At 47.1% G+C, this 26,124-nt stretch overlaps 1 protein-coding gene across 1 annotated transcript in view; it reads left to right on the forward strand.

The window, feature by feature from the left end:
• Positions 1 to 26,124, forward strand: part of LOC309372749 (piezo-type mechanosensitive ion channel component 2-like) — an 87,229-nt gene that overhangs the window by 3,459 nt on the left and 57,646 nt on the right. Inside the window, exons 2-7 of the mRNA XM_081916575.1 lie at positions 13,182 to 13,271; positions 14,470 to 14,571; positions 14,842 to 14,884; positions 15,098 to 15,287; positions 23,755 to 23,947; positions 24,455 to 24,668. Of these exons, the coding sequence (XP_081772701.1) occupies positions 13,265 to 13,271; positions 14,470 to 14,571; positions 14,842 to 14,884; positions 15,098 to 15,287; positions 23,755 to 23,947; positions 24,455 to 24,668 (749 nt within the window). The 5' untranslated portion in view covers positions 13,182 to 13,264. The remainder of the gene's footprint in view (positions 1 to 13,181; positions 13,272 to 14,469; positions 14,572 to 14,841; positions 14,885 to 15,097; positions 15,288 to 23,754; positions 23,948 to 24,454; positions 24,669 to 26,124) is intronic.

The following is a 26,124-nucleotide window of genomic DNA, read 5'->3' on the forward strand; positions in this document are numbered from 1 at the left end:
TAGGTTCCTTTGGTTCCAGCGACGGAGTCCCGTTTAAATCAATGGGATTTCGGGGCGGGGGCGGGGAATCGCTTTGGCAGGATTAAACGAGATTACGGGACACACTTAACACAACATCCCGTTTCTCCCTTCCCCAGCTAGTGACACACCCGTGGCCAGGGAAGGATTGGGACCAGCAGAGGCCCCGAGCGCTGGAAAGATGATGGTGCCCACCCATATGAAATTCAGAATTGAAAGCAATACTAAACCGTAACACAATTTAATAATAATAATAATTAAATAAGACATGCATTTCTTGCGGTATATGACATAATCTGGGTTGTTGTTTTTTGCATTGCTTCCATCTGCGTTAGTAGGACGCCCCCTGGTTGGGTGGGGAGAAGTAATAAAAATAGAACAGAAAAATGGGGAAGACTGTGGAATGTAAGGAAGTCTAAGAAAGTTCTGATTTTTCCCATGACGATTACTGCAATGCTATATATATGTGTGTGTGTGTGTGTGTGTATATATATATGTTTCAAAATAAAATCCGCGTTTGCAGAGGGTGTGTGTGTGTGTGTGTGTCCCTGCTTTGCTTGGTCAGCCTATTGGGCGGGGTGCTATTTATTTATTTATCCAAAATCCACAGTAGGGAGATTCCTTCTAATGAGGAACTAGTGAGCCTGTGGTCTTTCAGCTGTGCTTGGATTCCCAGCTCCCAGCAGTCCAGGCCAGCATGCCTAATGGTCAAGGGTGCTGGGAACTGTAGTCCAGCAGTATTGGAAGGGCCACGGGGTCTCCCCCCCCCCCCTCTGCGTTATTAAGGGTACTGCCTCTAGGGGAGTATTTTGAGGGAGGGATTCGATAAAATTGGATTAAAGTGCTCTGTCGCCCTCTAGTGCAAAAAAAAACCACACAAACCATTTTTCAAAAGAAACAAGATTTTGCAGTTTGGAAAGTGATGGGGGAAATCACTGAAAATGTGGAATTAACAGATGAGTAGTGGGACAATGCACAAACACAATCAGATTCTGATGGATACTCATTGTCGCACAACCTCCCTGCAAACAAATAAGTACAAAATGACTGGCTGTAGTCTAACCTCTGCATAAGATTTGTGCAAACAAATCAGGATTAATCCTCAATGACAGGTTGTCTGGAGGAGCCGGAGGCCCAAGCAAAATGTCACAAAATAGTGAGCCAAAGTCCTCCTGAACTATTCGTCAAACTAGGCCTATGAAAGACAACAGTGTTGCTTTGAAGTCACAGTTGTCCTTATCTCGCAGTTTGTATGTCAGTTTAGCCAGAATGGGAACTTTTTACAAATTACTTTAAAAGACAACAAAATGAATTGGACTCCTTGGCAGGTTTTGAATAAACACACACAAATTTATTGATTGTTAACATAGTAAATAGATAATATAAGGATTTATACAATTTTACAGTATGCAGAGAATAATGAGAAATAAGAGAGAGGAGCTGAGGGAAGTCTCGGGGGAGGGGGGTTGATGGGGAGGTGGGGGGAAGGGGGAAATAATGAATATGATATGTTTTGATATTTTGTTATGTTGAAATTGTTAATATATTTTTTTTAAAAAAAGAAAGACCATGTTGCTTCCCTTGCATCATATTACATTTCATGTCACTTTTTTGTTGGGATGTGAATAAATGCTAGGAGAGGATATATTTATTAGATATTATCCTTCCTTCCTCATGTTTGTGAGTTCAGCAAAATGCCATCCCTTTGCAGCTTAAAGGGGAAGCTTAGATTGGCTAGTTTTAGCCTTTTAATTAATCCAGGATGCTTTAAGAGAGACTGGGTTTTCCTGTTATGTCCCCCTTTTCTCTCCCTTAAAACTACGATCACAGAAATGGTTTTGTTAAAGGTAAAAATAGCATTTACTCACCCAGAATACTTGTTGCAGAGTAACAGATGCAGCAGCTTTGTTCAGACAGATTTAAAATGGCCACTCAGTTACAAAGACATACCTAAATCTAGCTTAAAATCTGAGCTCCATGCTCAGACTAAGCAGATGCCCTCACATTGCTGGCAGAGCAGAAAGAGGTGGAAAGACTACGAAGGTGTCCCCAGGCAGGTAGGAGAATGTATAGCTACTCAGGGCACATTGGCAGTGTCTAGCAAGCTTACAGGAAAACTCTGTGACCTTCAGCTCCTATCATGTGCCTATCTAGCAAAACATGGATTGTTGGTTTCACTGCACTTTTAATATCTAGTTACCTTCCGCTTGGATTACTGCAATGCGCTCTACGTGGGGCTACCTTTGAAGGTGACCTGGAAACTACAACTAATCCAGAATGCGGCAGCTAGACTTGTGTCTGGGAGTGGCTGCCAAGACCATATAACACCAGTCTTGAAAGACCTACATTGGCTCTCAGTACGTTTCCGAGCGCAATTCAAAGTGTTGGTGCTGACCTTTAAAGCCTTAAACGACCTCGGCCCAGTATACCTGAAGGAGCGTCTGCACCCCCATCGTTCTGCCCGGACGCTGAGGTCCAGCGCCGAGGGCCTTCTGGCGGTTCCCTCATTGCGAGAAGCAAAGCTACAGGGAACCAGGCAAAGGGCCTTCTCGGTAGTGGCGCCCGCCCTGTGGAACGCCCTCCCATCAGATGTCAAAGCGATAAACAACTACCCGACATTCAGAAGACATCTTAAGGCAGCCCTGTTCAGGGAAGTTTTTAATGTGTGATATTTTAGTGTATTTTTGGTTTCTGTGGAAGCCGCCCAGAGTGGCTGGGGAAACCCAGCCAGGTGGGCGGGGTACAAATAAATTATTATTATTATTATTATTATTATTATTATTATTATTATTATTATATCCTACCTTTTTGAATTGCCCCGGCTCCTGCTCGATAAAGAACTCAAACTCAGGTTACGGTTTCCACCAAAACCTTTAATCCTCAGATCAGTGCAATGCACAGGCAAAACGTTGGTCAAAGGCACAGCGGGTGCTACAAGCAAAGATGCAGTTGACCCAACAATGACCCTTGCAACCCCTGGGCAGAACTCAGCCCAGCAGGCGGTCCCGATCCTTACTTAGACTGAGCAAGCAACCTACCACTTTTCCATGGCGTCTGAACCAGTCGTGTCTGTTGATGCCCGCATTGGGTGACGGAGGAGTCATTACTGCCTTCTCAGGGGCCAATGGGGCAGGCAGAGTAACAGCACACAACTGGCAAGGTGGAACGGGACATGTTTTTTACCAATTCCTATCAGGAGATGCTGGGGATGGAACTGGAGATTGTCTGCCTCACAAACAGATGTCCTGCCATTGAGCTTATGACCCATTCTCTGACACTTTGGATGATAGTGGTTATCTGGGGCCAATCCAGCTGCTCTCCCAATGTCCGAGTCCTGGCAGCTGCTGGAGGTCAGAGTCATGCTATGTGTCACCCTTAATAAGAACCAGAAAGACGGGAATCTAAACAGGAAGAGAAACTATGGAGGTCAGACATTATTAATAGCGCTTTCTCCTTTCCTTTTCTCTTTCTTTGGGCTTTGGAGAGCACTACAAGATGAGTGACGTTATATTTAGTGTCCCGTTCATTTGCCAAGGCACATTATGCAATAGAAGGGAGTGCTTTACTCCCTGCAGAGAGAAAAAAAGCTCTTGATTAGATATTGGCAAATTGGGGAACAGGAACCTGTGTAAAGGAACTGGTTTTGGAATTGGTTTTCCTAGTCCGTGAATGATGGGTGTTTGAGACTTGCAGACTCCCGGACAACAATTGCCAGTAGACGCTTGACAAGCCTTTGCTGCTCTCTAGTCCCACAGCAGAGCTGATGTTTAGGGATCAATATCCTGCCAACACATTAGCAGGTGCTGCTAATGTGGAAGCAGTTAACAAGGCTGAACTTTCTAAACTACGTGTATTTAAAGAAAAGCAGCAGTGTATTCACAGGTCTTTGCAGACGTAATTAAAATTTATACATCCTGCAGTTTACTTACCTTAACACTCATGACGATAGTGGTATGACCTGACATTTATTCCACTTCCTCATGTGGAAGCGCTCCCATTTTGCACCTTCAGCATAATAATGCCTGTTTTACAAACAGCAGAAACTTTCTTCCTATTAGAAACCAGTGAGAAGAATCAGACCGATGTTAGGTAAAGGTAAAGGGACCCCTGACCATTAGGTCCAGTTGTGACCAACTCTGGGGTTGCGGCGCTCATCTCGCTTTATTGGCCGAGGGAGCCGGCATACAGCTTCCGGGTCATGTGGCCAGCATGACTAAGCCACTTCTGGTGAACCAGAGCAGCGCATGGAAACGCCGTTTACCTTCCCGCCGGAGCGGTACCTATTTATCTACTTTCACTTTGACGTGCTTTTGAACTGCTAGGTTGGCAGGAGCAGGGACCAAGCAACGGGAGCTCACCCCATCACGGAGATTCGAACCGCCGACCTTCTGATCAGCAAGTCCTAGGCTCTGTGGCTTAACCCACAGCGCCACCCACGTCCCTTTAGACAGATGTTACTTGCGCTAAATTAAAGGCCTGGGTATCAAATCTACAAGGACCATTTCGCCGTGTGTAATCTAAACCCAGACTTGCAGTTTGTCTCTTGCTCACAACAAGCCACAAGCTGTAACCAAGGTTTGGTTCTCGGTTTACTGCTCTTGGTTTGACGGGGAGAGACAAACGAGTTCAGACATGATGCTAAACCAAACCATCTAATCCAATCCAAATCTTTATTACGGTCATAGACCAGCAGAAGATACCACTAAACTACAGTGGAACCTCGTCTTACGCACCGTCCTCCTTGCGAACGCTTCGGGTTACAAGCTCCGCTAACCTGGAAGTAGATGCTCCTGGTTGCGAACTTCACCCCGGAATGCGAGAGGGAGGCGCCATTAGTGAAAGCGTGCCTCTGGTTATGAATGGTTTTGGCTTAAGAATGGACCTCCAAAACAAATTAAGTTCGTAACGGGAGGTACCACTGTATGGCAAACAACAAACCAGAAACACAAACCAGTCCTATTTTCTGTTTCCTATTTTGGTCAAACAGAGCGTAATGGTGATCTGATCATCCCACCCCATTGATATTCAGAGGTGTCTTACCAATGAAGCTCCGTTTAGCCATCCTGGCTTTTGATCCAGAAATTCAATAGCTGGTTTTTAAATATATATATTTTTAACATGCAGACACAGTGGTGGGAGAAAGTTTCACCTGCTGAGATTGTTCTGCCTTATGCAGGTTTTTAAAGGCACAGGAAGGCAGTTTCAGTTGTAGCCATTATGTTAAGGTGAGACCATCTTAAGTTAAAAATTCTAGCCTCATCCTGTCCCCTTCTCCCCCACCGCCCCCAACTCCTTTAAAGTGCTCAGGTATTTCCTGTCTCTCCAGCAGCTCCAGCTTTCCTTCCCTACAGACAAAGTGGCATGTGTTGTCAGGAACCATACTGTGGTCCCTTTAATAATCTCGGGTTGCCATGGGACTCCTGATATAAACAGGACAGGTTTTCAAAGATAATACTCTGCATAAATGAGGAGCTATGTTCTGTGTGTGAGCATAAGCACCCTCAGATGCATTTCTTTTTAAAAATAACTCCCTGCTGGATATTTTTAGTAGGTGAGATCCTCTGAACCTTTCCTGAACACCCAGATCAATTCTGTTCAATGTGAATTTCCCCCCTCCCCTCCATTTCTGCATTCACTTCTTCCTGTTTGCTTAAGGGGGAAACTTCTCTCAGAGGGATGTATCCAGAAAGCCAGATACTCTCTTTGCCCTTTGTTATCAATTCTTTCTTCCCTGAGTTATCCAGTAAAGGTGGAGGAGGAGGAGGAGGAGGAAGAAGAGGGAATAAGAACCGCAGACAATTTTCCTGACCGATGAGCAACTGCCCAAGAATGGAAACAGATCATAAAAAAGTCTTGTCTAAGGCTGGAAAGCATTCCAGTGATCCGTGGTTAGTATTACTGTAATATGTATAGTAATTGTTCTGAAATAAATGAGGAAGGGTACTGGAAGAAGCAAAGATCACAAGTGTTGAAGCAATGATTCTTCAACAGCAACTTTGTTGGACTGGTCATGTTGTGGGGATGCCTGATTATTGTCTTCCAAAGCAACTACTCTATTCTGAACTTAAAAATGGAAAGCGTAATCCTGGTGGTCAACAAAAGAGGTTTAAAGATTGTCTCAAGGCAAATTTTTAAAAATGTAGTATAAACACCAACAATTGGGAAACACTTGCCTGCAAGTGTTCCAATTGGAGAACAGCCTTGACCAAAGGTGTCATGGGCTTTGAAGACACTTGAACTCAGGACACAAGGGAGAAATGTGCTAAGAGGAAGGCACGCTTGGCAAATCCACACCGTGATCAACTCTCGCCCAGAAACCAATGTCCCCACTGTGGAAGGATGTGTGGATCCAGAATTGGCCTCCACAGTCACTTACGGACATATTGTTAAAACTGTGTTTATGGAAGACAATCTTACTCGGCTACGAGTGATCGCCAAAGAAGAAGAAGACTATGTAATTGTTCTGAAATAAATGAGGAAGGGGAGAATCATGTATGCCACCTTGGATAAAAGGTGGAATATAAATTAAACAAACAAACAAACAAACAAACAAACAAATAGAAGTTAAATACAGTTAAATAAATAAATGGTATCGATGTTCCTTAAGGGCCAGTCTCACAACCCTGTCTATTTAGTGTGAAGGCTCCAAAGAGTACACAATGTCTGTTCCAAAAGATCACTGACATGGAAATATCTACCTTGGCAGCAACAGTTTCGGTGGAAAGCATCTTTCGATAAAGGAAATGCATATTTAAAAATACCCATCAGCAAAACAGTGCAAGTCATCACATTCACCCTTTGTCAGCCTGAGAAGTATAGCACTTAGGATGTAATTGATATGGAAGGAAAAAGCACATTTTGAAATGGAAAATGAGGGTGCTGGTAATAGCAGCAGATAGAAAGACAGCAAGACAAAGGAGAGGGCGCTTTAACTGCCTCTGCGGGGGGAGAGCAAGGGCTTCAGCTCTTAGGGGTGGGGGAAAATCCAGCTCATTTCACATTTTAATACGAAGATACTTAATTTGCAGTTTCTGAAACAATGTGTTGGACCAAAACACAGCTATACTTTAAGATACAGTACTCACAAAATTAGCTGTACAGAGTTCTCCAGTCAAGTAATGTGTGTGAGAGTACATATATTAGTGAAAATAAAATACAGAAAGGCATTATCTTGGGCAAAATTGTGTGCAGAAATTAGGGAAAATGCACCCCAAAATGCTGACTGGTTCTTGTGAGGATGCAGAAATGTGATGAACTGAACTTAAGAACAGAAAAATGAGAAAGCGAGAGAAGCAAAAATTGACCGATTCAGCCATCCTTCACTACACTTCTTCACTGAGAAATAGAAGCAGGCAACTGAGAGCCTGAAATGCAATTTTGATCATTACTGGTGCCTCACCAGGCTCAGAAGATGACAATGTGTGGGTTCAGCATCAGCAAAGGTGAAGTAATGTGCCTTTTCTACCTTTGTGTTGATCATCTACCACAGGTCTGGGGAGGAGAATATGTAGCTCCCATACGTTGTTGGGTTCCAACTCCCATCAGCCCCAGCTACAGCCAATGGTCAGGGATGATGAGAACTGTAGTCTAGCAATGTCTTGAGGGTTGCAACTTCCCCTTTCTTGCTCTAAGTGCCCATGACAGTTGCCAGAAGGAGGGCAAACATGTTGCTTTCACCATCCTGTCATTCTCCTCTGTTTTCTGACCTTAGGAGTGACACGTGGCAGCCTGGGATACCTCCACCCCTCACTGGGCTTAGGATACAGAGGGCTCATCCACACTTCTGTTTGCCCCACACCTAGAAAGCACGGGGTTGTGTGGTTTGCCACAGGTCTTGGCGGTTTTGCCTTTGCCTCATCACTTTCCCCTGGAAAACTCGCTCTCTAGTGCTAAATTGGAACAGACAGCAATCCGTGGGAAACCCAACTGCTGTTTGTTCTGATTAAGCACAAAACCATGGACTTCCCCAGGGAGGGCAAACAGGCATGTGGATGAACCCTGTGTGTTGAATTACCATTGCAAGAGATGAGATGTTAGAGGTTGTATTCAGCCTAGCTTTTACTCAATAGTACCTCAATATCAGAAGACACTTGCCTGTGAGCGCTCCAATTGGAGAGCAGACTTTACCAAAGGTGTCATGGACTTTGAAGACACACAAACTCAGGACGCAAGAGAGAAACGTGCTAAGAGGAAGGCATGCTTGGCAAATCCACACTGTGATCAACTCCCAATGTCCCCACTGTAGAAGGATGTCTGGAATCCAGAATTGGCCTCCACAGTCACTTACGGAGTCATTGTTAAAACCGTGTTTATGGAAGACAATCTTACTTGGCTACGAGTGATCACCAAAGAAGAAGATCAGAAAACATACTTTAAAAGATTGCTGGAAAAGGTCTTCACTAGGTACTGGAAAGTCAACAGGATGCGGGGGAGGGGCCTGTTCTCATCTGGGAGGGAGTTTCAGAGAATTGGGTCCACAATACTGAACACACAGCTCCAGGTGCATATAAATTGAGCATCTGTACCCTGGGAGACTCTCCCAGAGAAATCAGCAATAGGGCATGGGAGATGCAAGGGATTGATCAGTTCTTAAGGTATCCTGGATTAAGGGCTTGTAAATTAATGCAAAAACCTTGAACTTGTCCTGGCAACATATGGGCAGCCCATGCAAGCTTTTAAGCACTGGACGAATGTCCTGTCAACTGTGCCATTTATTTGTTTATTAAATTTAGATACCGCTCTTCATCCGAGGAGCGTAGGATGGTTTACGGCAGGCTTCCTCAACCTTGGCCTTCCAGATGCTTTGAGACTACAGTTCCCATCATCCCTGACCACTGGTCCTGCTAGCTAGGGATCATGGGAGTTATAGGCCAAAAACATCTGGAGGGCCGAGGTTGAGGAAGCCTGGTTTACAGTATAAAAAGACAAAAACACACATCGTAACACAACATAACAACAGAAGAACAGATAAATCAATACACACACACACCCCCGCATTCCGTATAAAAGAGCATAGATTGCTTAATTCAGGCATGGGCAGACTCCGGCCCTCCAGCACTGGTCCTGTTAGCTGGGGATAATGGGAATTGTAGTCCCAAACATCTGGAGGGCCGGAGTTTGCCTATGCCTGGCTTAATTAGCCAAAGGCCTGGGAGAAGAGGAATGCTTTGTCTGCAGCTAAAGATATGTAATGAAGACTACGCTGAAATGGTAAAAGTAACAGGAAGAATTAGAAATCAGGAAGAATCAATTTTGAATAAAGAATGGGGGAAATATATACAGTAATTTATTTGAAAAACTATTGTAAATAATTAAATTAATTAGCAGGATTGATTTAAAACTTGTGGTTAAAAATTTGAACTAAGGAATATTCAAGGATTTTTAAATAACTAGAATTATAGAGAGAGAGAGAGAGAGAGAAAGAGAGAGAGAGAGAGAGAGATAGGTAGATAGTTTTCTATTTTTATTTGATGTTTGTAAAATGAAAATTCAAAATATTTTTTAAAAATAAAATAAAATAAATTAATGAAAGTGCCATATAAGACTCCCAGGGGAGAGCATTTGACAAACAGGGAGCCACTGCAGAAAAGACCCTGTTCTTGTGTTGTCACCCTCCAGACCTCTCATGGAGCAGACACGCAAAAAGGGGCTTCAGGTGATGATTGCAAGGTCTGGGGCAGTTCATATGGGTAGAGGTGGTCCTTGAGTTATTGTGGTTGTGAGCCACTTAAGGCTTTACGTACACTTACCAGGGACAATTGTTAACATATTTTGCATCAGATTAACATTTACGAAGTGGATGGAGACTTTCAACAAACAACCTCATCACATGCCAGCAAGACCCTTCGTGGTTTGCAACTAAAACACGGCTTGGAACTAAAGCTTTGTGATCATTCCTGAGAGTTATACATTCAGTGGCTAAAGGAGTTTCACACCGAAGGAAAAAGCAACAACAGATCAAATTGTTGGGAGATTGGAGAAATTCCTAACTGATTGAAGGCTGATTCTGTTCTGATGGGTTACCTGGATCTGGAAAACAGACGAGTAAGGGAAACTTGGAGAAGAAAAGGAGATTGATGCCTGAAAGCCAAGCACCAGCCTACTTGTTCAGCTGCAAAGGAAAATTAGGATTCAAGTGTGTGGGAGGGGGGAGGAGGAGAAAGCCCAGGTAGATCAATACTTCCCATTTTACAGAACATGAAGATTACTGGAGATTCACCAGTTTTCGTATTACTTTTTGTAAAAAATTAATACAGAGCCATTGATTGGTAGGCTGACCATATTTGGAATGAGAGTTTAAAAGCTCGGTGCAGTTTCCTTTAGCCATTGGGTCAGAAGGCTGGGGCAATAGCTGCAACATACTTCGCTGATATCTCCGTCCTGATGCTGGACAGAGGAGACCATGGCAAATAGTTTAGCCTGTGGGTTAATTTTCAGATTAGGTCTGTCACTCCCCTTGGCAGCAGGTAAGACATTTCCACTTATGCCTTAAAGACTTTATGTTGCATCGTGTTTATAAGGGAAATAAGAGAGTGCAAGGAAATGAAATTTCACTAATTCAGCGGACTTGCATCAGGAATGAAACTGACCAACTTAGGTCAGTTGAATGCAATTCAACCAACTGCGCACAATCCACCCAAAGGTGAGCAGTTTTTAAACTGATGCAAATGCACGTACTTAAAGTCTCTCCCGCAGAAATCAGTGAGAGTTAAAAGTGCTCAGCTTTGTCTGGACTGCGTCCATTGCATTAATTAAATTGATATTGTAGTTTTGAGTTGCTTGCTTTGTAATTATTTGCAGAGGGGAGATTTATTTATTCTTAATCACTGTAGTTCACACATTTATGGGATGTGGCTTCTTGTGCTTTAAAAGTTTCTGATAGCCGATGTGTAAGAATGCCTAGAGGATTAAATGTTTCGGAGAAGAACATTCTGTGGTGTTACATTGGATCCAGAAACCGTAGTTGTCGACTAGCCAGGGCTGTAGGGCTGCTGCTATCCAAGCAGAAGGTCCCATTGAACGGCTTTTGTGCTCTGCTGCCGCCGCAAAATAGATCCCTGCTATACGTAGCTGCTATGGCATTAAAATAAATAACTAAACAAATCATATCAATTGGACTCATGTATTCCTTTGGAAAGAAATCAGACACGCTATTTTACAGAAAAATTGCACAGCCATTTTAGCAGGAGGAAGTAGGTGTGCTGCTTTATATGTTAGGTGAGCAAGCAATTCATAATGTCATGCTGGGCTAAGACAGACAGGACATCAGACAATTGCTGCTGTTGCTGCATTCCTATATAGACTTACCTGGAAGTAAGGGCTCTCTGGACTTCCTTTTGCACTGGGCTTCCCAGGCACAGCTCCACACTTTATAGCTCTGCATCTGAGCAGTTTATTTTTGTCCTGACACTTCCCCGGGGAAAACCCGCGTTTTACTGCTGAACCGGTGCAAACAGCAATCTGCAGAATGAGCCAGTCTCACTGTGTTCAGTGGGATTTACTCCCATGTAAAGCATTAAGTTGCAGCCTTGCAGAAAGTTGTAGCCAATGTTTAAAGGCCCAGCAAGCTCCAGCCATACTGTTTGGGATGGACTCTTAAACTCAGTGTTGTGCTTCAAGGCCATAGGCGCCGACTCCATGGGGCCTGAGCCCCCTCAAAAATTCGTTTGGGGGGGCTCCGCCCCCCCAATAATTTAAGAAAATTATTAGTTATATTATGCTTTGTAAAATCACAAAATTATGTTGGTATTTTTTATTTTCCTTGTTTGACGATAGTTACCTTTTAAAATACATTCAGTAATGAGTTAAAACAAAGCTACTCCCGATCTAGAGAGGGGGTGGGGTTGCAGGCTCTCGACCCATCAACAATCTCGCGGGGCTGGCGTCAGCCCCGCGAGAAGCGGGGATTCCCCCTAGCTCATTAATATTCACCGCCCATGGCGGCAGCCAATCGGCTGCCGCAAAGGGCGGGCTCTCACAGGTTCACTTAAGGTCGGGGCAGCCCGGGGCTTGCCCCTTTCATTCCCCCAGCAGCAGCGGTTTGGAGGTCTTGGGCCCCCCCAATATTTTTTATAAGTCGGTATGGGGCCCCCCCAATATTTTTTATAAGTCGGCGCCCCTGTTCAAGGCTCATGTTGGGCAAAAGCACTCAGAGAGGGGCCATCGTTCAGTGGTAGACAGACCTGTGGAGAGGGGCAGGAAGCCAAATACACTTGCCCCTTGCCTCAGAGGGCTAAGCTGGCTGGGAGCCCCCACCGGGGACTAGCTGCTTTTTTATTTGAGTTTATAACTTTATTCCAACAATACTCCCGACCCAGGCCTCAGGGAAGCTCTGTATGGCTCTTTTGGTAGAGCCATGTGCTCTACCAACATTCCTTCAATGAAAATAGGGATGTCCTGTTCCATCATTATTATTATTATTATTATTATTATTATTATTATTATTACAGTGGTAATAAGAACTTAATTTGTTCGGGAGATCCGTTCTTAATCTGAAACTGTTCTTAACCTGAATACCACTTTAGCTAATGGGGCATCCTGCTGCCACCACACGATTTCTGTTCTCATCCTGAAGCAAAGTTCTTAACCCGAGGTACTATATCTGGGTTAGCAGAGTCTGTAACCTGAAGCGTCTGTAACCTGAAGCGTCTGTAACCCGAGGTACCACTGTATTATTATTTATACCCTGCCCATCTGACTGGGTTGCCTATACAGGGCTGCCATCAGATGTCTTCTAAATTTGTATAGTTACTTACCTCCTTGGCTCAGGGATCGCATAACTCCATACCCTCCAACATTTCTCCAATGAAAATAGGGACGTCCTAAGGGAAAGGGGGACATTCCGGGATCAAATCAGAAACCAGGATGGCTTCAGAAAATCTAGGATTGTCCCTGGAAAATCGGGACACTTGGAGGGTCTGCATGGCTGGCATTCAGAAGCCCCCAAGTTCATTTTCTGGCACTTCCAGTTAAAAGGATTAGATAGCAAGAAATGGGCAGATTTCTGCCTGAGATCCCAGAGAGCCACTCCTACTCAAATATTGAGCTAGATCACAAATAGGAACAAGGAAGCTTCCTATTTATTAAATGGTAAGCTGGAGGCTTTCTCGCATCTCATGCTGAGGATTTTATTATGTAACGCTTGGTTGTTTCCCTAGCTATAGGTTTCAGATACAATGGGCTTTCTGTGGTCTATCTCTTCTTCTTGCTGCTCCTGCCGCTGTTCCCCAAACCAAATGCTGTCACCATGAAAGGTAGGCAAATTGCTGAAAGTTTCAGATCAAGGGTGGGGAGCTCTTCTAAGTCCTAATTGTTGGTGTTATGTAGTGAAGTTCTCACCCTGGGCCAGCAGGGGGATACTGTAGATAGTTTTTACTCAGGTCCCCATATGCAAATAAGGGATCGAAAGTGACGTTCAGTGATTGGATAGTTACAGAAAGTTGTTACAGTTACGTTGTACTGGAGCTCTATATAAGTAGGCTGGCTGAACCCTTCAGTTCAGTTCTGTTCTGGCCTGTGAATAATAAAGAGCTGTTTGAAGAATCACTGTGTTGTCTGATATGTTCACCCACAACTTAACAGTTAACAGGCAGTTTGAAGGCCCTCATTGTACTCCCTTCCTGGGGTTATTGATCTTTAAACCCAGTACTATTTTTCTAGAAAAAGAGGTGCCGGAACTCGCCATGAAGGCCTCCCTTCTTCTCTTATAATGGCAATGGCACCCACCTGAGAGGTGCCAGAACTGAGTTCCAGTGAGTTCCGGCTGAAAAATAGCCCTGTTTAAACCATTATTATTATTATTATTATTATTATTATTATTATTATTATTTATTAGATTTGTATATACCCACATACCTCAGGGTGGTTCACAATATAAAAACACAAAATACATAATCAAAAAACAAACAAACCAAAAATACTTGTTCCAGACAGTCAGCTCTTCAAAGAGAGGACATCTTCAATCAGAGGACTGTACTCCATGAAGTAGGGACACAGCCACGCTAGTGGGGCCAACACAAAACTTTTTGATGCCCTCCCTCCATTTCCACATACAGAGAGGCCTACCAGAGTGACATTTGAATTTTGCTTGAGCACTGGTGATAGGACAGAATTCTCTACCTCCCCTGAGAAGAAAGATCTAGCTTAGAGGGAGCACACACAGCTCTGCCCACCCTCAACATTTTGCCGCCACTCTTGGTACCCCAGTGTCTGCCACCTGAGGTGGCCACTTCACTCTGCCTAACAGTAGGACCGACCTGTACCCTAAGAACTTGCAAAAGTTCCTGGAGTGGAGCTCCATACCCTCCAACATTTCTCCGTTTCCCCTCCAAAAATGCCACCAGAAAAGGCAGAGGTGTGGGGTCTCAAAGGTATAGCCAGTTTAAATTTTCCTATGCTCTCTCTTTTGGTGGTGGGGTCCATGAAAATAAGGTCTACATTTTTATTTTTCAGGGTCCACCGGGCAGATGCTTAGCGCGATCACCTACACTAGCTTCATTTTCCTTGCGGTTCAAGCAGCTTTTCAGATTGTTTTCCATTACCTACCACCTAATGGTAATGTCTGCTCAACATCATATAGGAATGATTTAAGAAAGATGCTATTGCAATATTCTGCCAATCTGTAATTCCCAGCAACTGGGAAGTTAGGTTTTTGCATTTTACATTTGCCTGTGTTGAATTGTGTTCCCCATTTTAATACCCTTTCACCCAGTTTAGATTAGAGAGATGCTTTTGTTTCTACCACCCTGAACAATGTGCTATCATCAGCAAACTTGACCACCCCACTGAGTCTATAACTATGGTTCTTTTCCTTTTTAAAAAAAGATTTCTTATGGGAGAAAGTGCTGTGCCACTTTGGTTTTCTGAGGTAAGACTTAATTTTTATCTTACGTTTTCATTTTTATGCATTGCATATTGATTAACTATTGTACACCATGTTGGAGGAACATTGTGGATGGGTGCATGTTTCCCCAAAGTGATATCTAAGCAAGATACGGAGCACTGAACGTGTGGCAGATTCAGGGAACTTTGCCCTTCTTGAATGCAAAGCCTTTAACCCTATGCACCTTCTTTTCTTTAGGTTTAGCAGTCTCAGTGCTTGGAACATCATTTGTCTTTTGGCTCCCGATATTGGAATGTTTCTCACCAGTCTCACAATCACACAACTTTGCAAGAAGATGGTCAAGCTTCTCAACCGAAAAGCCCAGCTTCATCCAAGGAACCAAGACCTGTTTCCTTGCAATGAAGAAGAAGAGATGGAAGAGGAAATGGTAATTATGTAGACCTGCGTTCAAATTTCTTGGCCTTGTAGCATATGAATAAGGATTGCAAGGGGGAAGAACAAGTGCTTTCCCTTTTTATTATTATTTTGAGTTGTTATGTAATATGAGAAACAAAACCCAGCAGAAACATACATAATATATAAATGCATTTACACAACACATTAAATGCATAAATGAATTATGGGCTAGATTAAGCATACCACTCTTCAAATATTTCATTACTGAGCTAACAATAGACCAAGGTTTAAGCAATTTAAATAGTTCACTCTCTCTGGTTAGTGGGGGAAACTCTATCTGCTTAGTGGGAGAAACCCTAACTATATACATATGTTCTTAAGCTAAATTTCAGAAAAGGGTAACCAAAATGATCCAGGGTTTGGAGCAATTCACCTACGGAGAAAAATTATAATATTTGGGACTTTTTGGTTTAGAAAAAAAAGACAAGTAAGGGGGGATGTGATAGAGGTGCATAAGAAAGTGGATAAGGGTGCATATTTTCCTCCCTCTTTCATAATTCTGGAACAATGCTGAATGTTAGAATGTTAGAAGATTCAGGGCAGATGAAAGACAGAATGTCTTCACGCAGCACATGGTAAATTTGCTCTCACCTGATATAGGGATGGCCACAAGTTTGGCGGGCTTTAAAAAGAGGATTAGGCAAAATATATGGAGGATAATGTTTTTGATGGCTACTAGGAATGAAGGAAGGGACGCGGGTGGCGCTGTGGGTAAAACCTCAGTGCCTAGGACTTGCTGATCGTAAGGTCGGAGGTTCGACCCGTCGTTCAGTCCCAGCTCCTGCCCACCTAGCAGTTCGAAAGCACCCCTAAATGCAAGTAGATAAATAGGTACTGCTTTATAGCGGGAACGTAAACGGCGTTTCTGCGTGTGGCGCTGGTGCTGGCTCGCCAGTGCAGCTTAGTCACACTGGCCATGTGACCCGGAAGTGTCTTCGGACAGCACTGGCCCCCGGCCTCTTAAATGAGATGGGCACACAACCCTAGAGTCGGTCACGACTGGCCCGTACGGGCAGGGGTACCTTAGGAATGAAGGAACTGCCTACACTGCCAGAGGCTGAACATTTTCCAGTTCCTGGGAATCACATGTGGGGAAAGAGTGGTCACAAATCCTCTTGCATACATCAGGTTCGCCACTGGGAGAACAGGATGCTAGACTATCTAGTCTTTGGTCTGCTCCAGCAGGACTATGTTATTAGATTACAGTACATTTCCTCTCCTCACACTACCTATTTCTGGATCACATCAGCTGCTGGATATATTGAAACAAAGGGATTGTTACTAGGACAGGACATAGAAGGGTGTCTCCCACATATGGTCGACCACTGGGAGAACAGGATGCTAGGCTAGATAGACCTGCAGGGATATCCTTAAGCTCCCGAGTTATGATGTGTGCTTTCCTTTATCCCTCTCAGTAGGGACAACCAGTTGGAATGCATTAATCTAGCACGATGAGCCGCAGACTGAGAAATATTTAATGATGGATTATTTGCACCGACTTCCAGGCTTTGTATTCTGAGCTTTCATATCTTTGTCTTCAGCGAGGTTGCTCATTCATTAGGCTGAAGCGTGACATAAACCGGGTTGCAAAAGACTCAGGATGAGCTTATCTCTCTTCTAATAATCGCCTTTGTCAGGGTTTCTGGGAGAGAGGAGGAGATGACAGAGGAGACGGAGAGCGAGTGGGAGGAGGGGCAGAAGGATGAGGAAGAAGATGACGGAATTCTGAGGGAATCCACGAGTCTGAGCAGCGAGTCAGAGGATTCTCAAAAGGGGGTTACCTTAATCAAGCAAAAGGGAGGAGAAGGGAGAAGCGGAGAGGAGCCCAGTGGAAGACAGACGCAGCAAGAGGCGTCTCAGCCGGAACGGAGAAAAGGGGGTGGAGTCGTCAGCCTCTCGGAGGGAGCAGGATTAGGAGAGAACAGAGAAAGGGGGTTGGAGCAAGGTGTTCAGCCGGAAAGGGTGGAGAGCAGAACAAGGGGTGGTGTAGCGGTCGAAAGAAAGGTCAGCAGCAACGTACGCGCGCCAAGTTCAAACGTAGAGGCGCGCGGAAGTGGAGAGAGCTCAGGGGAGGAGCCCGGCCCTAAAGCCAGAAGGAGGGGGGAAGAGGCGGCAGAGGATTCAGCCTCAGGCGAGTCACGGAGAGAGGGAACCCAGGGGGGCAGGAAGACCCTGCGGAAAAGAAAGGAGAGGAAGAGGTGGTCTAGAGCCAGGCTATTAAGTTGGTGTGGAAGAGGGGAGGAGTCAGAGGGGACTTCAGCGGTCTAACGTGACAGACGTACGGCCACAATGCTGAACTGTACGAGAAGCAGAAATCTTCAATAAACTTTTCCTGTAAATAAACTGCAACGGAGTGAGGTCTCTGGTGAGCTGGGACCCGTCCTGGGTGGCCGTGACAGTAAGTCCCCTCTCAGAAAGCAAAAAAATTTTTTTGCGAAGCTCACGAACGGGAGCAGCCATGAGCGCTGAGGAGCAGCTGGTTGCACTGCGGGATCAGGTTACCGCTCTCACATCGGCAGTCATTGCTTCGCAGAAGAAGAATGACGACTTGGAGAAGACGTGCCAGGATTTGCAGGCAAGGTGGGAACACGCGGACAGGGCGGGGGCCCCAGGTTCCAGAGCGGAGGGCATTGCGCTTGGACGGAGGGGGGGTGCCCTGGTTCCGCATTTTAATGGCAACTTGCAAGACTATCCCAATTTCAGAGCGGACGTCGTATATGCACTGCATTTACTCCGTCACGATTTTAAAGATGAGGAGGAGAAAGTGGGGTTCATTGTTTCGCACCTGCATGGGGAGGCCAGGGCTTGGCTACGCAATCTGTGGCGCGAAGATGGACCGGCCCGTCGCAATTCAACTGCGTTCATCAAAGCGATGGATTCTTGTTTTCAATCCTCTGTGGATGTGGACATTGCGCGCCGTCAAATGCACGGGCTGAGGCAGGGGAAAGCGACTGTGCGCCAATACCACTCTAAATTTTTTGCATTGCTCACCGCCTTAGATTGGCCAAAGGACAGTAAGCCGGTCAGAGATCTTTTTTGGGAGGGATTGAGCCCCCCCATCAAGGATGAGATCGCTAGGGGGGACAGACCCCAGACCCTAGAAGACGTGGTGCAACGGGCTTTAGCTATTGGAATTCGACATGAGGGACGTCCGTGGCACGAGGAGGACGGGTCCCAAGCGCGTGCGCAAGCGAGGACTCTCCCTTTTGTGCACAGGGATTTCAGCCGTGCGCACCCCTCGCCAATGGGGAAGGACAGCGAGGAGCCAATGGAGATTGGTGGTGCTAGGGCTCAGAAGCCATCCCAGAGCCCTGTCCCTGGTGCAGCCAAAGCGAAGCCTCCTAGAGGAACCAGGAAGTGTTACATCTGTGACAGTGCGCACCATATGGCGAAAGAGTGCCCCCAGAGGCTCCAGAAGCACACTGCAGCACTGGCAACTGTAACAGCAGAGGTGCAACCAGGGGAGCAGCTTCAGGGAAACGACAGTGCCTGGCTGGAAGCAGAGCTACTGGGGCTCAGCCAGGCGGATCTGTAGACAAGCCCCCAGCATCACTGCAGAGCGTGGACCCTTTGCCTCCCAGACCGGCAGTTCTGCTCACAGCAACACTCCAGTTGCCTGATGGGAGACTCCTCGAGGTTCCAATAACGATCGATTCGGGAAGCAACGCCGACTTCGTGGGACTGCAGTTCGTTAAGCAGCACAACATGGCGCTCCTGCCTGCAACGACGCCTCTAAACGTGGTCACGGTAGACGGCAGGAAGTTGCTGGGGGGGCAAGTGGTGCAGCAAACCCCTCCCATGATGATGCAGATTGGCAACCATCGAGAACTTATTAGTTTCAATGTCACCCACTTATCGGACACACCCATCGTGTTAGGCATGAGTTGGCTGGAGAGGCACAGTCCCGCGGTTGCGTGGTACCAGCGGCAGATCACCTTTTGTTCATCGTATTGTGCTCAGCATTGCTTTCAGACCGATCAGGGAGGAGAAGCCGAGCAGCAGTTGCATCTGGGTATGGTGCAGACAGTGCCTCACAAGTACCAGGACTTCTTGGAGGTTTTCTGTGAGAAGGAAGCTGACAAGTTGCCGCCTCACAGACCTTACGACTGCGCGATTGATTTAGTGCCAGGGGCGCAACTGCCTGTTGCCAAGCTGTACTCCATGTCGGAAGACGAGATGCAAGAGCTTCGGGAGTTCATAGACCATAACCTCAAGCGAGGTTTCATCCAGGAATCTAAAGCAGCGGGTGGCAGCCCTGTGTTCTTTGTGAAGAAGAAAAACACGCCCCAAAAAAGGCTTATAGTGGATTACAGGTTCATAAACAGCTTGACTAAGCCCAAAGCTTTCCCCATGCCCAAGATTGACGACCTTTTAGCGACCGTCAGGAGGGGCAAGATTTTCACCAAGCTGGACCTACGTGGAGCTTACAATCTCATCCGCATCCGGAAAGGAGATGAGTGGAAGACCGCCATGTTCACCCCTCTGGGCACATACGAATACAGAGTCATGCCTTTCGGTCTCCAAAATGGCAGCCACGTTTTTCAAGCATTTATGCACCACGTGCTAGCAGGTCTCCTCTACAAGAAGTGTGTCTGCTTTCTCGACGATATCCTGATTTTCTCGGAATCGTCGGAGGATCACGATAAGGACGTGAGGGAGGTCCTGCAGAGGCTGAAGGACCACAGGCTGTACGCCAAGTTGGAAAAATGCCAGTTTGATGTCAGAGAGGTTGATTTCCTTGGCTACAAGTTGTCCGACGAGGGACTGGCCATGGACAGGGCTAAGGTTCAAGCGCTGTTGGACTGGAAAAGCCCTCGAAATCGGAAAGAGGTCCAGAGGTTCATCGGCTTTGCCAATTTTTACCGCAAGTTTATTAAAGGTTTTGCGAACGCGACGGCGGCTATCACTGACACCCTCAGTTCCAAGAAGAAGAAGTTCGTCTGGACCGAACAAGCGGAGCGGTCCTTCCGGACGCTTAAAGGTCTTTTCGCCTCCGAAGAGCAGCTGCTCCACGTGAATCCCGGCAGACCCATGCGGGTAGAGACCGATGCGTCAGACAGAGCGGTTGGGGCCGTTCTTTTGCAAGAGGATTCGCAAGGCAACTGGAGACCGGGTGCGTTCTACTCCCGGAAGCTCAGCAAGACGGAGCGCAATTATACCATATGGGACAGGGAGTTGTTGGCCATTCATGCAGCTTTCAAAGCGTGGCGACACTTCTTAATAGGAGCCAAGCACACGGTGCAAGTCCGCACGGATCACAAGAACTTAGAGTATTGGCGGACGGCTAAGTTACAGACCCAGCGACACATGCGCTGGGCGGAGTTCTTTGCGGATTTCGACTTCAAAATAGAATACATCCCAGGAGACTCCAATGTTATTGCAGACGCGCTGTCCCGAAAGCCGCAATACTTGGAGGAAGCAGCTCCAATCGCAGCAAAGCACATTTTCGCACCGCAGGCGTGGACGTGCGCTACCATCGCAGTCGACCTGGACGCGGTGCGACGCGCGTTGCAAAGGGATCAGTTTGCACAGTCCAAGATGGAGGAGCTACGCGGAGGGTCGCGAGACAACGATGAGTTCCAATTGCAAGATGGACTTTTGACTCGTAAGGGTGCCCTTTACGTGCCCACCGACGATCTTCGAGCCAAGGTTCTGCAACAATTGCATGACGCCCCTAGTGCAGGCCATTTCGGCAAAGAGAAGACGATGGAGTTGGTGGCTAGAGACTTTTGGTGGCCCCAGATGAGAGGAGAGGTGGCGGACTACGTCGCCAGGTGTGATATCTGCCAGAGGTCCAAACCAGTGCACCAGAAGCAGGCGGGATTGCTAGAACCGCTGGAGACACCGCAGCAACCGTGGGAGAGGGTAGCGTTGGACTTTGTTACGGACCTGCCCAGCTCCAGAGGTAAGACGGCGGTGTTAGTGGTGGTGGACTTGTTCACCAAGATGGCGCATTTCATCCCTTGTGCCAAGGTGGCGACGGCAGAACAGACCGCAAAGCTCTTCATCGATCACGTCTTCAGAGTGCATGGACTTCCGCAGTCCGTCTTGTCCGACAGGGGGCGCCAGTTTGTTTCCACTTTCTGGCGAAAGCTTCTGGGCATCTTGCACGTCAAAATCAACCTGACATCGGCGAGACATCCACAAACCAACGGTCAAGCGGAGAGGGTCAACGCGATCATGCAGCAGTACCTGCGGTGCTACGCCAACCAGCGACCTGCGGCGTGGGTGGACTATCTGCCGATGGCTGAATTCGCCTACAACAACACGAAACACGCATCCACCGGGGTGACGCCTTTCTTCGCGAACAATGGCCGTCATCCCAGAACCTTCCCAAGATTTGCGGCACCAGGAGGGGGGGGGCCTCAAGATGCCGACCAGTTTGCAGCGGAGTTGCAAGAGGTGCACGAGGAGCTGCGGAGACATTTGGAGCTGGCAAAACAGGCGTATAAGGTGCAGGCCGATAAGCACAGGAGGGCGGGAGAGGACATCCAGATTGGGGACTGGGTGTGGTTAGCAGCCCACGCGATGCCGGCCAGGTCATTGGCCAAGAAGAAGTTAGGACACAGGCAGCTAGGGCCATATCAAGTTGAAGCTAAGATCAATCCGGTGGCTTTTCGTCTAGCCCTTCCGGAGGGTTCCAGGGTGCACCCGGTCTTTCATAGGTCGGTGCTCACTCCCTACAAAACCCCACACAGGTTTCAAGAGTCAGGAGCACTCCCAGAGCCACGTAGGAGGGCGCCTGAGGGGGGGGAATCGCCAAGACCAGAACCTCTTAACGAGGTCACAGAGATACTGGACTCGAGATGGGGGGAGGAGGGAGTTGAATATTTTCTAGCCAGGGAAGGCACTCCGGCCTCTGCCAATAGCTGGGTGCCGGGTTACGCGTTGGACGAACCCCTGTTGAAGGAGGAGTTCCATGCACTTTTTCCGCACAAGCCCATGCCCGAGGAGTATTTTGATGATTGGCTTTTCACGCCCACTTTGTCAGACAGCACGTTCGAGGGTTTCTCCTCACCCGAGGGCCATACGCCCGAAACAAGCCCGGCCAGGGATCCGAGACTGGGGGGGGAGGAGACAGGCCCTTGTTGGTGGGTGGATCAGCCAAGGGAGGCATGGAGTCAGAGATGGATGGTAGGTCCTTGGCAGGCAGCGCCAGGAGAAGCAGTGATGGAGGAAGAGACTGTGAGGTCTGTGGGTGGGGAACCCGAGTTCGAACACACATATACGGAGATGACAGAGGAGAACGTTGAAGTGGACAACTTGTATCCTGAACCGACCCCGGAAGAACCACGTTTTCCTCAACCTGCACCCGGCGAGCGGGAGGGGGGAAGGGGGGGCTTCGAGGGGGGGATGGATGTCAGGGTTTCTGGGAGAGAGGAGGAGATGACAGAGGAGACGGAGAGCGAGTGGGAGGAGGGGCAGAAGGATGAGGAAGAAGATGACGGAATTCTGAGGGAATCCACGAGTCTGAGCAGCGAGTCAGAGGATTCTCAAAAGGGGGTTACCTTAATCAAGCAAAAGGGAGGAGAAGGGAGAAGCGGAGAGGAGCCCAGTGGAAGACAGACGCAGCAAGAGGCGTCTCAGCCGGAACGGAGAAAAGGGGGTGGAGTCGTCAGCCTCTCGGAGGGAGCAGGATTAGGAGAGAACAGAGAAAGGGGGTTGGAGCAAGGTGTTCAGCCGGAAAGGGTGGAGAGCAGAACAAGGGGTGGTGTAGCGGTCGAAAGAAAGGTCAGCAGCAACGTACGCGCGCCAAGTTCAAACGTAGAGGCGCGCGGAAGTGGAGAGAGCTCAGGGGAGGAGCCCGGCCCTAAAGCCAGAAGGAGGGGGGAAGAGGCGGCAGAGGATTCAGCCTCAGGCGAGTCACGGAGAGAGGGAACCCAGGGGGGCAGGAAGACCCTGCGGAAAAGAAAGGAGAGGAAGAGGTGGTCTAGAGCCAGGCTATTAAGTTGGTGTGGAAGAGGGGAGGAGTCAGAGGGGACTTCAGCGGTCTAACGTGACAGACGTACGGCCACAATGCTGAACTGTACGAGAAGCAGAAATCTTCAATAAACTTTTCCTGTAAATAAACTGCAACGGAGTGAGGTCTCTGGTGAGCTGGGACCCGTCCTGGGTGGCCGTGACAGCCTTCATCTATTTAGGGACATTGAACACTTTGGCAGTTTGAAGAACAACCGTGATAACTAGGTGAAACAGCATTGTGGGCACACCATGCTTTTGTTCCAAGTGAACCATCGAAGGGATTGCTAGAGTATCAGAACAATATCCGTGCTGCGGGACAAAATACTTACATTATGATGTCTCAGAACCAGAGACATTATTAGTGGGCAGTCAAGTGGGCCTAACTCCCAAGATTTTTGCTCTGGGCCCCAGATCTCTACTGACTGAGCTATCCCAGCTATGAATCGATTCTTATTTCATTGTTTCTGGATCTGCAGGAATCTGAAGCAGAAACTGACAATACTGATGACGAGGAAATGGAAGGTTCACCTGGGCAGGATAATCTGGAGAACGGCCAACAAAGATTCCTTCTGAAACTCACTTTGTTCCTAGCGGCCTTGAGGATCCTTTGTGAAGGTCTATTCAGCAGTGCTGGAAAATTGGCCATCGTGCTTCTGTTGGGCTTAGCAGGTAGAAACGTTCTGCACTATTTTACTGTGCGTTTCATGACTGACAGCTGAATGGCTGAACTGGACTCTACTGAGGGGGGGGGGAGTAATGCAAGGTGATGTGTGTCAGTCTCCACCTGTGACATTTCCCTCTCTGATGGGCCATTCACATGTGCAAGTTGTCTCTCAAGAGTTCTCCAGTGCATGCATGCTCCTCTAGTAATATTCTCCGGTTTTTATCAACAAATGTTTAATATGTGAGAGGGACTGCAGCTTCCTGTTCTAAATTGTTGTAAGTCTGCCAGAGGCAAAGGATGCATACATTTAAAGCATATGACTTCCCCTAAAGAATCCCAAGAACTATAGTTTACCCCTCACAGAACTGAAATTCCCTCCCACCCCTTAACAGATGACATTGCCCATGATTCTTTGGGAGAATTACATGCACTTTAAATGCATGCTGCATACGCAGCCAAACCCAGTTTTCCATGCATACCTGAAATTTTGCATTTCGTTTCTTTATCCATAGGCATCATCCTACCTTCGGCAACTTCTGCAGTTTATTTCTTCATCTTCCTAGGCCTATGCTCCTGGTGGTCTTGCCATCGGCCAATCAGCCCAGTTGCCTTCAACAGTTTGTGTGTTTTGGTTGCAATATTCAGTGCAGGGCACCTGGGTGCTTTTTACCTGTACCAGCTTCCATACTTCCAGGACCTGGTTCCTCCTGAAGACATTTATGCCAGGTAAAAAGATCAAACTCACACGCTGAAGAAGATGGTATGTAAGAGAAAGCACAGCAGACCTTGGTTCCGGTTAAGAACTGATGATTATATGCACTAGTGTTCCCTCCAGTTATAACCAATCAAAAAAATAAGAGCCCTCCTGGATTAAACCCTCAAGTCCAGTATCATGTTCTCACAGGTGGTTATGGGAAACTCAGAGCACAACAGCACTCTTCCTCTCAGAAACTAGTACACAGGGCCATGCTGCCTCTGACGATGGAGATAGAACATAGGCTTATCTGCCATGATTCTCCCTCCCCCTGCATCTCCCCACTCCCCACATTGTTCCGAAGGGTCCCCCAGCCCCCTGGAACAGATTAGGGGGCAGCTGCAAGGAAAAGGTGGAATCAGCATAGATGTCTTCTAAAAGTCTGGTAGTTGTTCTTCTCTTTGACACCTGGTGGGAGGGCGTTCCACAGGGCGGGTGCCACTACTGAGAAGGCCCTCTGCCTGGTTCCCTGTAACTTGGCTTCTCACAGCGAGGGAACCGCCAGAAGGCCCTCGGCGCTAGACCTCAGTGTCCGGACAGAACAATGGGGGTGGAGATGCTCCTTCAGGTATTCTGGACCTAGGCCATTTAGGGCCTTAAAGGTCGGCACCAACACTTTGAATTGTGCTTGGAAACATACTGGGAGCCAATGTAGGTCTTCCAAGACTGGTGTTATATGGTCCCGGCAGCCACTCCCAGTCACCTGTCTAGCTGCCGCATTCTGGATTAGTTGTAGTTTCCAGGTCACCTTCAAAGGTAGCCCCATGTAGAGCGCATTGCAGTAGTCCAAGCGGGAGATAACCAGAGCATGCACCACTCTGGCGAGGCAGTCTGCGGGCAGATAGGGTCTCAGCCTGCATATCAGATGGACCTGTAAACAGCTGTCCTGGACACAGCATAAAAAATTTCCCTCCCTATTTTGCTGGTGGAAGCCTCCCTCTGCTGGATCAAAGTGCCTTTCAATTTGATCAGATCCTTCCATTCAAGCACCAATGGCAGCAGTTCCTGGACCCTGCCTGTGGAACGCCCTCCCGTCATCAGATGTTAAGGAAATGAACAACTATCTGATTTTTAGAAAACATCTGAAGGCAGCCCTGTATCGGGAGGTGCTTAATGTTTGAGGTTTTACTATGTTTTTATATGTACTGAAAGCTGCCCAGAGTGGCTGGGGAAATCCAGCCAAATGGGTGGGGTACAAATATATTATTATTATTATTATTATTATTATTATTATTATTATTATTATTATTTTCCAGTGAAATTAAAGTTCTGCCTGGGGTCTTGATCTATATGATGCCCCATTCACACAAACGATGCTGCACTTATTTGGTGATGATCAGGGGTGCCCATCAACTTGGGGGGGGGGCTGCCCCTTCAAATATTTTATTGGGGGGACCAAAGGGACCTCAGCCCCTAGGATTTGGCTGC

Source organism: Podarcis melisellensis, assembly GCF_964234715.1.
Source record: "Podarcis melisellensis genome assembly, chromosome: 6".
Classification (NCBI taxonomy): domain Eukaryota; kingdom Metazoa; phylum Chordata; class Lepidosauria; order Squamata; family Lacertidae; genus Podarcis; species Podarcis melisellensis.